Source organism: Hoplias malabaricus, chromosome 1 (assembly GCF_029633855.1).
Source record: "Hoplias malabaricus isolate fHopMal1 chromosome 1, fHopMal1.hap1, whole genome shotgun sequence".
Taxonomy (NCBI): domain Eukaryota; kingdom Metazoa; phylum Chordata; class Actinopteri; order Characiformes; family Erythrinidae; genus Hoplias; species Hoplias malabaricus.
Genome location: NC_089800.1, coordinates 87,103,676 through 87,117,738, shown reverse-complemented (window position 1 = coordinate 87,117,738; position 14,063 = coordinate 87,103,676). Strand labels below are relative to the sequence as shown.

Here is a 14,063-nt window from a genome sequence, read left to right as displayed (position 1 = left end):
GTTACCTTTCCACTGTTTACCGTTGACGCTATGATGCGTTTTTTTCACACTGCTATTCCGGCAGGTCCCGCCTCTTCTGCGTTGCGATTGGTTATTGGGATCGCGCTTCTCGCATTCTAATTGGCTACTTGCAATGTGCCCACAAATCACAACGTCACAATGCGGAATACGGGTGAGAATAAAAAAAAAAACGCCTTCCAATGCGGCTCTGTGAAGCGTGGATTGATCTGCACTCCAATGAAGCAGTGCGATCCTGGGATTATGTTTGATGCCTGGATATATTTTGGACGAACGCTCTTGAAAACGTATATTAAAGGTATATAAGCTATATTTTAAACGTTTTCAAACACATTATCCAATAGCGTCATTCAAAGCCAGAGTCCATTCCCTCTGTGGTGTCTTCTGCTAAAATGATGAAAATATATATATAATTTTAATAATCTTTATGAATTAATCTGCAAAGGGGTTAAGATCAATAACTAAAGTGCACTAAACACCTTCATTTAATTAAGCATGGTGTATTTATTAGCTCTAATCAAATATTAATGTCATCATTCATTCATTCATTCTCTGTAACCACTTCGCCCTGGTGTGGGTCCTAATCCTACCCTGAATCATTGGCCACAAGGAAGGAACACGCCCAGGACAGACGCCAGTTCATCACAGGGAATCACACACTCACCCACTCACCCACAGTTACGCCCAGCCTGTCCACTTACCCATGTGTTTTTGGGTCGTGGGAGGAAACTGGAGCACCGGGAGCCCACACATAAACGAAGAGAACACAACAAACCCCTCACTAAGGTGTTTAAAAACTCCAGGAGCCGCCGTGTCCGTTCCACTTCTACGAGCCAAGCGCACACTAGGACACCGCCGTACCAGTGTCACTGCAGTGATAAGAATGACCAACATTCCCAATAACACCTGTTCTGTGGGGGTTTCACAGGGTGAAAAAAAAAGGCTAACGATATACGGAGAAACAGATGAAATGTTGAGATTGCTAAAGCATTAAATAATCATTTAGATCTAATTGCAGGTCTTTGAAAAGGGGAGGAAAACATTAGTATATCTCACTTGGGTAAATGTGATCACTGCTCCACACTAGTGTGAACGAATCGTGATGTGTTTCTGTGCCTCGCTGCTTTCCTTCTCTCTCAGGCTGAGAAACACCGGCACAGAAAACTCATTATCAACCTATCAGGAAAATAATGGTTTTGTATTAAACTTTTTCCCCATTCATAATTCATGAGATAACCTGAGGATGTCATTAAAGGTGTTATGCATGCATAGAAAACCACTTTAAACCTGAAAAAAGGATAAATGGATGCAGTTCTACACTCTTAAAATAACAGTTATTTAAGGGTTCATTAAGGCAATAGTTATTGAACCACGAATACTCCCAAGACCCATTTGAGTACATTCAGTTCATTTCCTGGTTAAGTGGTTCTCCTCTCTGATTGAAAACCCGTTGAATATATTAAATTAAGGAACCATTTTATGTGAGTGAGTGTGTGAGTATGTTCAATCGTTCTTTCATTGTATGTAAGCGCTTATCCAGTTCAGGGCAGCGGTGGGTCCGGAGCCACCTCGGAATCACTGGGCGCAAGGTGGGAATACACCCTGGAGGGGGCGCCAGTTCTTCACAGGGTGACACACACTCTCACATTCACTCACACCTACAGACACTTTTGAGTCACCAATCCACCTACCAACGTGTGGTTTTGGAGCATGGGAGGACACCGGAGCACCCGGAGGAAACCCACACAGACACAGAGAGAACACACCACACTCCTCACAGTCAGTCACCCGGAAGAAACCCACGCGGACACAGGGAGAACACACCACACTCCTCACAGACAGTCACCCGGAGGAAACCCACGCGGACACAGGGAGAACACACCACACTCCTCACAGACAGTCACCCGGAGGAAACCCACGCGGACACAGGGAGAACACACCACACTCCTCACAGACAGTCACCCGGAGGAAACCCACGCGGACACAGGGAGAACACACCACACTCCTCACAGACAGTCACCCGGAGGAAACCCACGCGGACACAGGAAGAACACACCACACTCCTCACAGACAGTCACCCGGAGGAAACCCACGCGGACACAGGGAGAACACACCACACTCCTCACAGACAGTCACCCGGAGGAAACCCACGCGGACACAGGGAGAACACACCACACTCCTCACAGACAGTCACCCGGAGGAAACCCACACAGACACAGAGAGAACACACCACACTCCTCACAGACAGTCACCCGGAGGAAACCCGCGCAGACACAGGGAGAACACACCACACTCCTCACAGACAGTCACCCGGAGGAAACCCACGCAGACACAGAGAGAACACACCACACTCCTCACAGACAGTCACCCGGAGGAAACCCACGCGGACACAGGGCGAACACACCACACACCTCACAGACAGTCACCCGGAGGAAACCCCCACGCGGACGCTGCTTTATAATAGTACTTCTTTATAACATTAATGCTTTTGCTTTCTGCTTTGAGACTGTGAGGGCACTCATCCTACTGCTTCTATCTTTTTCCTCTATTTCTCTTTTCCCACTCTAATTTATTTTCCTATCTAACCCAGGCAAGGACATTGTAACTTTAATTTATTCATCTAAAAATAACTCAAACGTCCTCTTTAGAAGTACAGACTGGCTGGTAAAACACACCTTTAATGTCTCATCTGAAATGGTCTGAAATGACAAATGAGTTTGTAACATATTTTAGTGACATCACCAGTGCTAGGCAGAACATAGCATCCAGTTGCACTGCACCATCAAGTTTAACACCAGTTTATCACCCTGATAGTAAAATGTCTTGTGTTTGACTTGTGATTGACTTGGAAATACCTTTAAATGTTATTTAACCACTAAAGACGTCTATGTGTTCACTTGACCTTTTACCAAGCAACATTTTAAAGCAGTTACTGCCTGTGTTTGTTTTCCCCACCATGTGCTCATTTAGCACATGGCTCTGTTTATTCTTCCTGTCTCCGCCCTAGCCCCGCCCTCTCGTCAGAGTCTCCTTTGTAGTCCTGCCCTCTCGTTATTGTCCCCAGGTGTTCCTTGTCAGTGCTCGGTGTATATATATAGTCCCTTTGTTTCAGTGTTCCCTGGTCAGTTCTTGTGTGTGTAGATGTGTTTCTTGGTCAGTTGTCTTACACGTTACCACCAGTTCACAGTTGTTATGTTCTAGTAAGTTCTAGTTTGTATTCTTGACTCCATGCTTGTGTTTGTTTTCTGTTTGTTATTGGTTTAGTTTAATTAAATATTCCGTGCGTGTACGTCCACTTCCTGCCTCAATTGTGACAGTTACTGAGCTCGTTGTTTAACGACACCCAAAAAATCGATAATCAATTGTCTGTTCAGTTCAATAAAACAGCTCAAGTTACAAATGAGTTTCTGTGGTAAGTCAAACAGTGAATAAAACCTAGAGATAAGTTAAACTTCAACAATCAGAGTTGATTTCTTACACAAATACACCAAGCCACATTAAAAGGTGAGGAGCTTTTGAATGAACAGTCGTTCTCCAGAATCATCTACATTACCCTTAAGTGCTGCTTTTGCCAACGTTGCTCATGGCAGTCGACTCCAGAATTGGGTAGTTCTCCTTGGGAGAGGCTTAGACTGGTTGGGATCTTATCGACATTGGCGTGACTCCTAGGTTGTAATAGGCACTTCTTCCACCAAACATCATGAAACTTGTGGGGTCCCCCTAGGATCAATTCCTGGGCCAATACTGTTATATTTTAAATGCTTCTGTTACCTCATACCGTTAAGCAACATGACATTGGTTATTATCAATACAGAGATGACACTCAGCTGTATGTTTCCTTAGACACAGAAGCCCTGGAATCAATAAGCTCACTGTATATGTGTGCAGGTGATATACAGGGGTGAATGTCTGACAGCATTTTTTGCAACTAAGATAGATCCAAAACCTTCTCTCTCCTGCAAATAGTGAGAAACTTGTCCACGTGTTCATCACATTGAGATTACTGTAGGGCTGTTTTATCTGCTCTCACAACAAGCCAAATTACACCCCTATAGTGAGTCCAGTACGATGCTGCCAGGGGATCTGACGTGCAAGAGAAAGAGGTGAAAGAGAAAAATATAAATCCTGCACTCCAGTCACTTACCTGTTAGTTTTAGAATTGATTATATGTATATATATATATATATATATATATATATATATATATATATATATTTGATATATATGATATTAAAACATAAAGGACTGTGACTGTTGGTGTCATTCATTCATTCATTCATTATCTGTAACCCTTATCCAGTTCAGTGTCGCGGTGGGTCCAGAGCCTACCTGGAATCACTGGGCACAAGACGGGAATACACCCTGGAGGGAGCGCCAGTCCTTCACAGGGCAACACACACTCACATTCACTCACACCTACGGACACTTTTCAGTCGCCAATCCACCTACCAACGTGTGTTTTTGGAGCATGGGAGGAAACCGGAGCACCCAGAGGAAACCCATGCAGACACAGAGGGAACACACCACACTCCTCACAGACAGTCACCCGGAGGAAACCCACGCAGACACAGAGGGAACACACCACACTCCTCACAGACAGTCACCCGGAGGAAACCCACACAGACACAGAGAGAACACAGCACACTCCTCACAGACAGTCACCCTGAGGAAACCCACGCAGACACAGGGAGAACACACCACACTCCTCACAGACAGTCACCCGGAGGAAACCCACGCAGACACAGAGAGAACACACCACACTCCTCACAGACAGTCACCCGGAGGAAACCCACACAGACACAGAGAGAACACAGCAAACTCCTCACAGTCACCCAGAGGAAACCCACACAGACACAGGGAGAACACACCACACTCCTCACAGACAGTCACCCGGAGGAAACCCACACAGACACAGAAAGAACACACCACACTCCTCACAGACAGTCACCCGGTGGAAACCCACACAGACACAGAGAGAACACACCACACTCCTCACAGACAGTCACCCGGAGGAAACCCACACAGACACAGAAAGAACACACCACACTCCTCACAGACAGTCACCCGGTGGAAACCCACACAGACACAGAGAGAACACACCATACTCCTCACAGACAGTCACCCGGTGGAAACCCACACAGACACAGAGAGAACACACCATACTCCTCACAGACAGTCACCCGAAGCGGGATTCGAACCAGGTCCCTGGAGCTGTGTGTATTATTATCATTATTATTATTATTATTATTACTAATCATATTAAAGTGGCACAGTGTGCATTTAATACTAAAAATAAACACCATTTAAAAAAAAAACTACCACATCTTTACCAATGACTGCTGCTGCTAATTTCATAAACTGACAATATCAAAACCTAGTGAGCAGATAGAAGCCTGTAACTCCAGAGGAATTTCTGTGTCCCTTAGCGCCCTCTTGTGGCCTCCTGGTTTGAGGACCTCTGATTTATTACCAGTAAAACGAAGAACTTTTCTGCTAGGTCTGCGTCTAGGTCACCGTTCCAATATAAACACAACTGTAACGTTGACCAGCTGAAGGCATCTGATGAGTTGTTGATCCTGTAACAAGTCTCCTGCAGTCACCATCAATAAACACAGCAGCCGAATTAAGTCTCAATCACCATGTAAGGTATCTTTTATTCATAGGTTGTTTTTGAGGTTGTATTTAGCCATAAATAAAATGTCAGTTCCCTCGATGTGAGTACATTCAAGATTCAAATAATACTTCAGTAGCTGCAGCTGTAGTGAGTGAGTCATGACATCAAACACAGGGCAGACGTTCTGCTGAAATTATATGGATTTAGTGTAAAACACTCAGTCACAGTGAGTAAAGCAGCTGATTCTACAAAGACTTCTGAATAACTGCTCGGTAACTAATAAGAAACTGACAATTAATTTATGGGTACATACAAACCCCTTTATTACAATCCATAAAAGGCTATAGATATTTATCAGTATCTATTTCATTGTAATCAGCTGAATCACAGTTTATTTAGTCATTCTAGCCACTTCTCCTGCTCCTCTTTGAATTTCACTGCCCATTTGCGTGTGATCTCTAGATAAACCGAAGGCCTATGGGGGAGATAGTCCAGATAAGCCATCTGGCCTCCTGTTTTAGGGATGGCTGTTTCAATCTGAGTGCCCTCATGCCATTCGTTAAACGACGTTATTGAGATGATCTTTGGCCTTGAGGATAGCGCTGCGCTCAGAGAAATCTCATAATATTTCCCCTTGATGCGGTTCCTCGTGTTCTGGAAGTTCCAGGGTCGGATGCTAGTGTCCACATAGCCTGGACCTATGCTGGGGATGAAAATCAGGTTGTTTCCATCACAGAAGTCTTTAATGGACTTCCAGTTGTGGTGAGAGGAGCCGTAGGAGAAGCCGTTCGTCGCGAAGTAAGTGTAGAGTCCGTCGAAGCCAGCAGCCAGTATTTCCTTCCTGTGTTTCTCCTCCACCAGCAGAGCGATGAAGATGCCATCATATGGTGTGTTTCTGATGCTCTTCTTACCTGTGGTCTTCAGTAACTTAGCCCAGATTTCGGCACTCTGTAAATAGGAGTCGTATATGTAGAACAGAGGGAGGAGCTTCCCAGAGCTCGATTTGTATCTGAAGAAGGCAGGATGTCTTCCATACCTGAGGGAAAAGAAGAACAAAGTGTCAATGGCGCAAAGCACCAACATCTATATTAGCTCTAATAGCACTAGTGGTGTCCAGGACAATTTCACAGCAACTGTTCATCCAACACACCTGATCCACTACAACAGTTCATTATCAAGCGCTTGGGCACAGAGTTTTGTTGAGTGAGTGGGTAGATGTACAAAGTAGCAGCCCAAAAAAACTACTAAAGGATTATGCAGTGTTTAAATTTGCAGTGAAATATTCAGCATCTCTCAGCACAGAACTGACGTCTACTCTTTTTGGATCATTCTTGTCGGTAAAGTCAGTGGTGCGACACAAGACACATGATTTTATCAGCAGTGCACAGCAGTACACTGAAACTGGACTCTGAGGAGTGTGGTGCATTCTTTCTGTGTCTGCGTGGGTTTCCTCCGGGTGACTGTCTGTGAGGAGTGTGGTGTGTTCTCTCTGTTTCTGCGTGGGTTTCCTCCGGGTAACTGTCTGTGAGGAGTGTGGTGTGTTCTCCCTGTGTCTGCGTGGGTTTCCTCCGGGTAACTGTCTGTGAGGAGTGTGGTGTGTTCTCTCTGTTTCTGCGTGGGTTTCCTCCGGGTAACTGTCTGTGAGGAGTGTGGTGTGTTCTCCCTGTGTCTGCGTGGGTTTCCTCCGGGTGAGTGTCTGTGAGGAGTGTGGTGTGTTCTCCCTGTGTCTGCGTGGGTTTCCTCCGGGTGACTGTCTGTGAGGAGTGTGGTGTGTTCTCCCTGTGTCTGCATGGGTTTCCTCCGGGTGACTGTCTGTGAGGAGTGTGGTGTGTTCTCTCTGTGTCTGCGTGGGTTTCCTCCGGGTGACTGTCTGTGAGGAGTGTGGTGTGTTCTCCCTGTGTCTGCATGGGTTTCCTCCGGGTGACTGTCTGTGAGGAGTGTGGTGTGTTCTCCCTGTGTCTGCATGGGTTTCCTCTGGGTGACTGTCTGTGAGGAGTGTGGTGTGTTCTCCCTGTGTCTGCGTGGGTTTCCTCCGGGTGAGTGTCTGTGAGGAGTGTGGTGTGTTCTCTCTGTGTCTGCGTGGGTTTCCTCCGGGTGACTGTCTGTGAGGAGTGTGGTGTGTTCTTTCTGTGTCTGCATGAGTTTCCTCCGGGTGACTGTCTGTGAGGAGTGTGGTGTGTTCTCCCTGTGTCTGCATGGGTTTCCTCTGGTTGACTGTCTGTGAGGAGTGTGGTGTGTTCTCCCTGTGTCTGCGTGGGTTCTCCTCCGGGTGACTGTCTGTGAGGAGTGTGGTGTGTTCTCCCTGTGTCTGCATGGGTTTCCTCTGGGTGACTGTCTGTGAGGAGTGTGGTGTGTTCTCCCTTTAATGTAATTTCTTTTTCTGTAAAGCACTTTGAATTGCTTCTGTATGAAAGGTGCTCTATAAATAAACTTGCCTTGCCTTGCCTTGCCTGTGTCTGCGTGGGTTTCCTCCGGGTGACTGTCTGTGAGGAGTGTGGTGTGTTCTCCCTGTGTCTGCGTGGGTTTCCTCCGGGTGACTGTCTGTGAGGAGTGTGGTGTGTTCTCCCTGTGTCTGCGTGGGTTCTCCTCCGGGTGCTCCGGTTTCCTCCCACAGTCCAAAAAAACACGTTTGGATTGGATTGGCGACTCAGATGTGTCCATAGGTGTGAGTGAAAGTGTGAGTGTATGTCACCCTGTGAAGGACTGGCCCCCCCTCCAGGGTGTGTTCCCGCCTGAACTGGATAAGTGCTTACAGACAATGAATGAATAAATTTTATCCATCTGTTGCACTAAACACATTCATTTGGGAGCAGTGAACACACACACACACACACACACACACACACACACACACACACACAAACAAACTAACCCCAGCAATTCTGTGCAGGACTTCAAGCAAAAAAAAAATGACTGAAAATTTTCCATACTTTGTCCTAATGGTTTTCAGGTAAAAACTTCGGAGGCAATGTGTACACACTCTGAGCCCTCAACACCTGCTAAACGAGTCAGATTATGGTATTTCCACACCATGTCACACGTAACCATTTCTGCTGTTCTCCAAAGCACTCATTAAGTTGTAAAAAGGCTTTAACCATCACTTCATTTAAATAATCCAGTACTAATCCTGTTTTAAGGTTTGAACAGCTTTCTTGTTGTTTGCCTATATGTGATTTTAATGTTGATTTCAATCTATGGAAAAAAATGGCTTGACAAATAATAAACTGTCAATAAATGTACAGTACATTAATTTTTATGTTATATATTTTTTCTTTTTGGCAGTAAAAATATGAGCCTGAAGCTTTGCTACACCTGATACATGTTTCAGGGTTGTTTCTGCAGATGTAGAGACTCTGACTCCACATGTGGAGGGTGAGGGGAAAGAAGCCGGAGCAAGAGACTGTGACATCTCACTAGAAGAACAGAGCACCGGTCAATTGACCGCAGCAGTCGAACTGAAAGTAGTTGAAATTAGTTTTCTTTCTAAACAAACATATTTGAGCAGAAGTTTTAATTATGTTTATGTTTCTCTCTTTAATAATGAGTATATGCAACACAACTGAATAAAAAAACATTCCGGTTTGAGCAGGCTTACAGCTCAGTCTAAAATAATCCGCACATTTATTCTGTAACAGCACTTTAGTTCTTTTCTTTTATTGTATCATTTTAAATTGTTTTAATCATTTTCAATCATTTTACTCTTTTTATGTATTTCCTTTTTACTGCAATATTTTAATTGTTTTATTGAACTTTTATGATTATTATTTCTTGCTTTTAATTTAACTGTTCCTTCTGTAAAGCACTTTGAATTGCTTTTGTATGAAAGGTGCTCTATAAATAAACTTGCCTTGCTTATAACAGAACCCAGTGTTCGTAATGATTTTTTAATAGAATACTTTAATTTCTATCCTCAAATAACTGTAGAACTATAGATAAACATGACTCTCAAAGAGGAAATAAACAGAAAATAAATGACATCTCGACTTACAATATTCACACAGGCTCAATACAGTAATACAATACAATACAGCAGGTGCAGGTATAACACAATACTTACTTTTCCACAATGTATTTGATATTTTCAAGCATGCTGGAGTCGTCTCGAACTTTGTAGGGCTCAATATGAAAGGCCACCTGTAGAAGGGAAAATTATTATAATAAACACAGAGCTGTGAAGCATCTCCACACAGAAGCTGAGTAAAATGAAAGTAAACATCATACCTTCACTTGGTATTTATTAGCTACCTCTAGGATCAGAGGCACGATGTCATCAATGGGTTCTCCGTTATCATCCTTCATTCCTGGGGGGTACCAAGACACTACAAGAACCCCTGACAACCAGAAACAGGCATCCTATTACATGACCTCGGACAATTTTACACACTCACCCAGTCACTCACACTCACACACAAGGGCAACGACACACAGTCAATGCACCTAATAATGTGTGTTTGGAGTGTGCAAGGAAACCCACATAGACATGGGAAGAAATGGTTAAAATACCACAAGGATCAAACACCACAGCAGCGTTCTCCCCCTGTTTAAATAGCCCGCTTCAGGGCCTGTTCCTTTAATAAGAATGAGCCACACACAGTGCAACGCAATGAGAAGTGTAGCACACAGAAGCTCAGCTTTTGCTCAGTTCTCTAAATTCCGTGTTCTTATTTTCGGTGGTTAGCAGAATTCTAAAGTAATTGAGAGAGTGGCAGTGAATGGAGCCGGACATCTCTATGTCTACAGCACAGATCCAGCATTTTATTTCCTCTCTACCACCATCTGTGACCTCCACCTCCTAAGGGGCTTTATATGGAAAGATGATGATGAAGAAAATCCACATCTAATCTTATCATATCCACAATGAGGAAGTTTAAATTATTTTTTAAAGCTTTGCAAAAATATTGCAAGACTTTCTCAGATATCAATAACATTCTGTGAGAAGCTTTAACGGATCGAACGTCTAGTTCCACTCCCCGTCGCTGTTAGCGTTGATGACTGTGTGGGTTTCTCCAGGACGAAGCATTTCACACCAAACCAAACCCACCCTCAATCACTATCTTTACCTATGAGCATTTCAGCAGTTCCCCTTTAATAACAAGTGGCATCTTACCCACGGCGGCTGTTCGTAGCTGCTGCATATGAGCTTCTATAACAGAGGGGTCTTTAGAGCTGTAAGCCCCCAGAGCAGGGTAGAAATTGGCTCCAATGTCATCTGGAGGATGGTGTCTTCCTTGTGGGTAACCTGCGGCCACTTTAGGGTCCCAGTGAGGGAGAAGAGGGTGATTCCAGTGAATGTATTTACCATCAAACTGCGGGTTTCCGTACCAGATGTAGTAGAAAATGTGTACGTTGTAGTTTGGAGGAGGGAAATCTCCAGCTTCACTGTCAAAGCTCTGTTTCTTTTCTTCCATGGCTTTTTGGTTCATAATGGTTTCTGCTCTGGTCTGACTCTCCACATTACTTTGCCTCTGAATATTTTCCTCTCCCCCTTTTTTCTGAGCAAACACAGCGAGCCCAAAGCCTCCCCCTGAGCCGTTGTCCTCAGGGGTCAGGGATTTCAGGATGACTGTAATCACAAAGATGAGCAGGGCCACGGCAGAGGCGGTGATGAAGGATTTCCGCCTAAACCTCGCCATTCTCCTGGAATCTGGTCCATTCCACAGTGAGCAGGACTCTAGTCACTTGATGCCTTTTCTGGATCATGTTGTTCCTTTCCACTGTCAAAAACAAGAGCATTGTAGTCAGTCAGTTTTGTAAATAACTCGTATGCATGCTCATATACACTCTGTCTACATGCTTTGTGGAACTAAGAGAAAATAGTTCTAAATAATATAACAATCTAGGTAGGTGTCGCAGTCACTCAGCTCCAGGGACCTGGAGGTTGTGGGTTCGTTTCCCGCTCCGGGTGACTGTCTGTGAGGAGTGTGGTGTGTTCTCCCTGTGTCTGCGTGGGTTTCCTCCGGGTGACTGTCTGTGAGGAGTGTGGTGTGTTCTCCCTGTGTCTGCGTGGGTTTCCTCCGGGTGACTGTCTGTGTGGAGTGTGGTGTGTTCTCCCTGTGTCTGCGTGGGTTTCCTCCGGGTGACTGTATGTGAGGAGTGTGGTGTGTTCTCCCTGTGTCGGCGTGGGTTTCCTCCGGGTGACTGTCTGTGTGGAGTGTGGTGTGTTCTCCCTGTGTCTGCGTGGGTTTCCTCCGGGTGACTGTCTGTGAGGAGTGTGGTGTGTTCTCCCTGTGTCGGCGTGGGTTTCCTCCGGGTGACTGTCTGTGTGGAGTGTGGTGTGTTCTCCCTGTGTCTGCGTGGGTTTCCTCCGGGTGACTGTATGTGAGGAGTGTGGTGTGTTCTCTCTGTGTCTGCGTGGGTTTCCTCCGGGTGACTGTCTGTGTGGAGTGCGGTGTGTTCTCCCTGTGTCTGCGTGGGTTTCCTCCGGGTGACTGTCTGTGAGGAGTGCGGTGTGTTCTCCCTGTGTCTGCGTGGGTTTCCTCTGGGTGACTGTCTGTGTGGAGTGTGGTGTGTTCTCCCTGTGTCTGCGTGGGTTTTCTCCGGGTGACTGTCTGTGAGGAGTGTAGTATGTTCTCCCTGTGCCTGCATGGGTTTCCTCCGGGTGCTCCGGTTTCCTCCCACAGTCCAAAAACACACGTTGGTAGGTGGACTGGCGACTCAAAAGTGTCCGTAGGTGTGAGTGTGAAAGTGAATGTGTGTGTGTCGCCCTGTGAAGGACTGGCGCCCCCTCCAGGGTGTATTCCCGCCTTACGCCCAATGATTCCAGGTAGGCTCTGGACCCACCGTAACCCTGAACTGGATAAGGGTTACAGATAATGAATGAATGAATATAACAACCTTCTCTGCAAGCCACAGATGAACAATAAACATTCAGGCATTAAAACTACCTCCTGGTTTCTACACACATTATCTGTAGACACAGGGTTTAAAAACTCCAGGAGCAGCTGCTGTGTCTGATCCACTCGCACCAGCACAACACACACTAACACACCACCACCACCACCACATCACTGCGGGGATCCTCACCATTGAGAAACGGGGAAAAGGGGCTAACAAAGTATGCACAGCACAGTGCTTCTGTGTGGTCGGTGGAGCTGAGAGAATAGATATAACATATTAGAAACGAGGCCATATTCTAGGTGTTTATGAATTTTTTATGTTAAATTTAATACATTTAATATATTTAACCCTAATAAATATGTAAATAACTCTTTAAATTATTATATGCTGTAGAAGAATGTTTTTAAATGGTAAATAATTTAAATCGAGGCAATGAGGTGGAAGGCAAAGCTCACGGACACAAGTTAATTATTACCTTCTCATGGAATGGATACAGAGTGCAGTCCAGGATCAGTATTATACACACTATTTGTCCAAATATTTGCGGACACCTGCTCATTCACCATTTCATCTGATATGAAGGGTATTAATAGGGAGTTTGTCCGTCGTTGCTGCAGTATCAAAGTTTTCTGGAACTGACAAAGGCTTGGTACTGAGTTTGTTGACTTTAAGCTCATGTGCAGCTACTCCAGAGTCACCTTCTACACGTCCATGTGTTTTAATTGGAGATTAAATAACTAGTGTGTGTCTGCAACTCACATTTAAAGCTGAATGCTGTAATTATAAGATGTAAACAAACCTTTGAACATATAATGTATTTGAAGGGGAACGTTTGCGACAAAACGAAGATTAATGAGAAGACTAAACACCTATTAATGCTGAAATAATGTAAGATGATGTCTGGCAAGAACAGTCAATATTAATGATATTAAAAAGCATTTAATAATAACAGTAGAGAGCCTACCTTTGATAAGATGATTCAAAATGTGATTTGCATCGTCAGAAAAGTTACATTTTACAATAAACACAAGATATAAATGACATTCAACTTAAATATGAGCACCAGGAAATGTCAGTGGACGTGTACATAGCTTTGTGGAGACGTTCATGTTTGTCGCTGATCTATAAATCACATGTTTATATAATTTATTCCCCGTATCATTTGTAGATCTGTGTTTTTTTTGCTAGCATGCTATCGTGCTGTTTCCACTGTAAAGGCGCTACACTGCTCTCTGCTGGACGAAGGTGGTTGTTTGGCTAAGCGATGTGATTGGCTAAAATGTGGCACTCACAAATTATCCACCAATCAGCATTCAACATTTGGGTACGAAGTCGACTCTATTTGAATACGAGCTGAATAACGTTGACGTCACTATTGAGCGCGACACAGTGCTGCTGGGAAATGTAGTTTTTAAACGACGTTTATTTAATTTTGTCTTAAAAATACGGCGAAGTGAAAAATATGTGCCTACATCACCTACTGGAAACAGATTAAAGATAAACTAATAGAACATGTATTCTGTATATATGGGTAACAAAAAATAACCGTCAAATTATTAAAATTAGTAGTTTATTAATCAATAAAATTGTTAGT

General features: G+C 44.4%; 1 protein-coding gene across 1 annotated transcript; it reads right to left on the bottom strand.

Annotated features, from left to right (window-relative positions):
* Positions 1-5,651: 5,651 nt before the first annotated feature.
* On the bottom strand, positions 5,652-13,569 carry manea (mannosidase, endo-alpha). Its single transcript, XM_066685719.1, has 5 exons — positions 13,434-13,569; positions 10,740-11,346; positions 9,854-9,963; positions 9,690-9,766; positions 5,652-6,668 (listed from the first exon to the last, which is right to left on the bottom strand). Exons 2-5 carry the CDS (start codon positions 11,263-11,265, stop codon positions 6,032-6,034), a joined length of 1,350 nt encoding a protein of 449 aa, XP_066541816.1. The 5' UTR covers positions 11,266-11,346; positions 13,434-13,569; the 3' UTR covers positions 5,652-6,031.
* Positions 13,570-14,063: the final 494 nt, after the last annotated feature.

Bases quoted from the DNA above. Each gene is read 5' to 3' on its own strand.
- manea (XM_066685719.1), bottom strand. From the start codon at position 11,265: ATGGCGAGGTTTAGGCGGAAATCCTTCATCACCGCCTCTGCCGTGGCC. The intron at 9,964-10,739 runs GTAAGATGCCAC...TCTGGTTGTCAG, and splicing joins GCTACGAACAGCCGCCGTGG to GGGTTCTTGTAGTGTCTTGG. The intron at 9,767-9,853 runs GTATGATGTTTA...TCCCTTCTACAG, and splicing joins CTAATAAATACCAAGTGAAG to GTGGCCTTTCATATTGAGCC.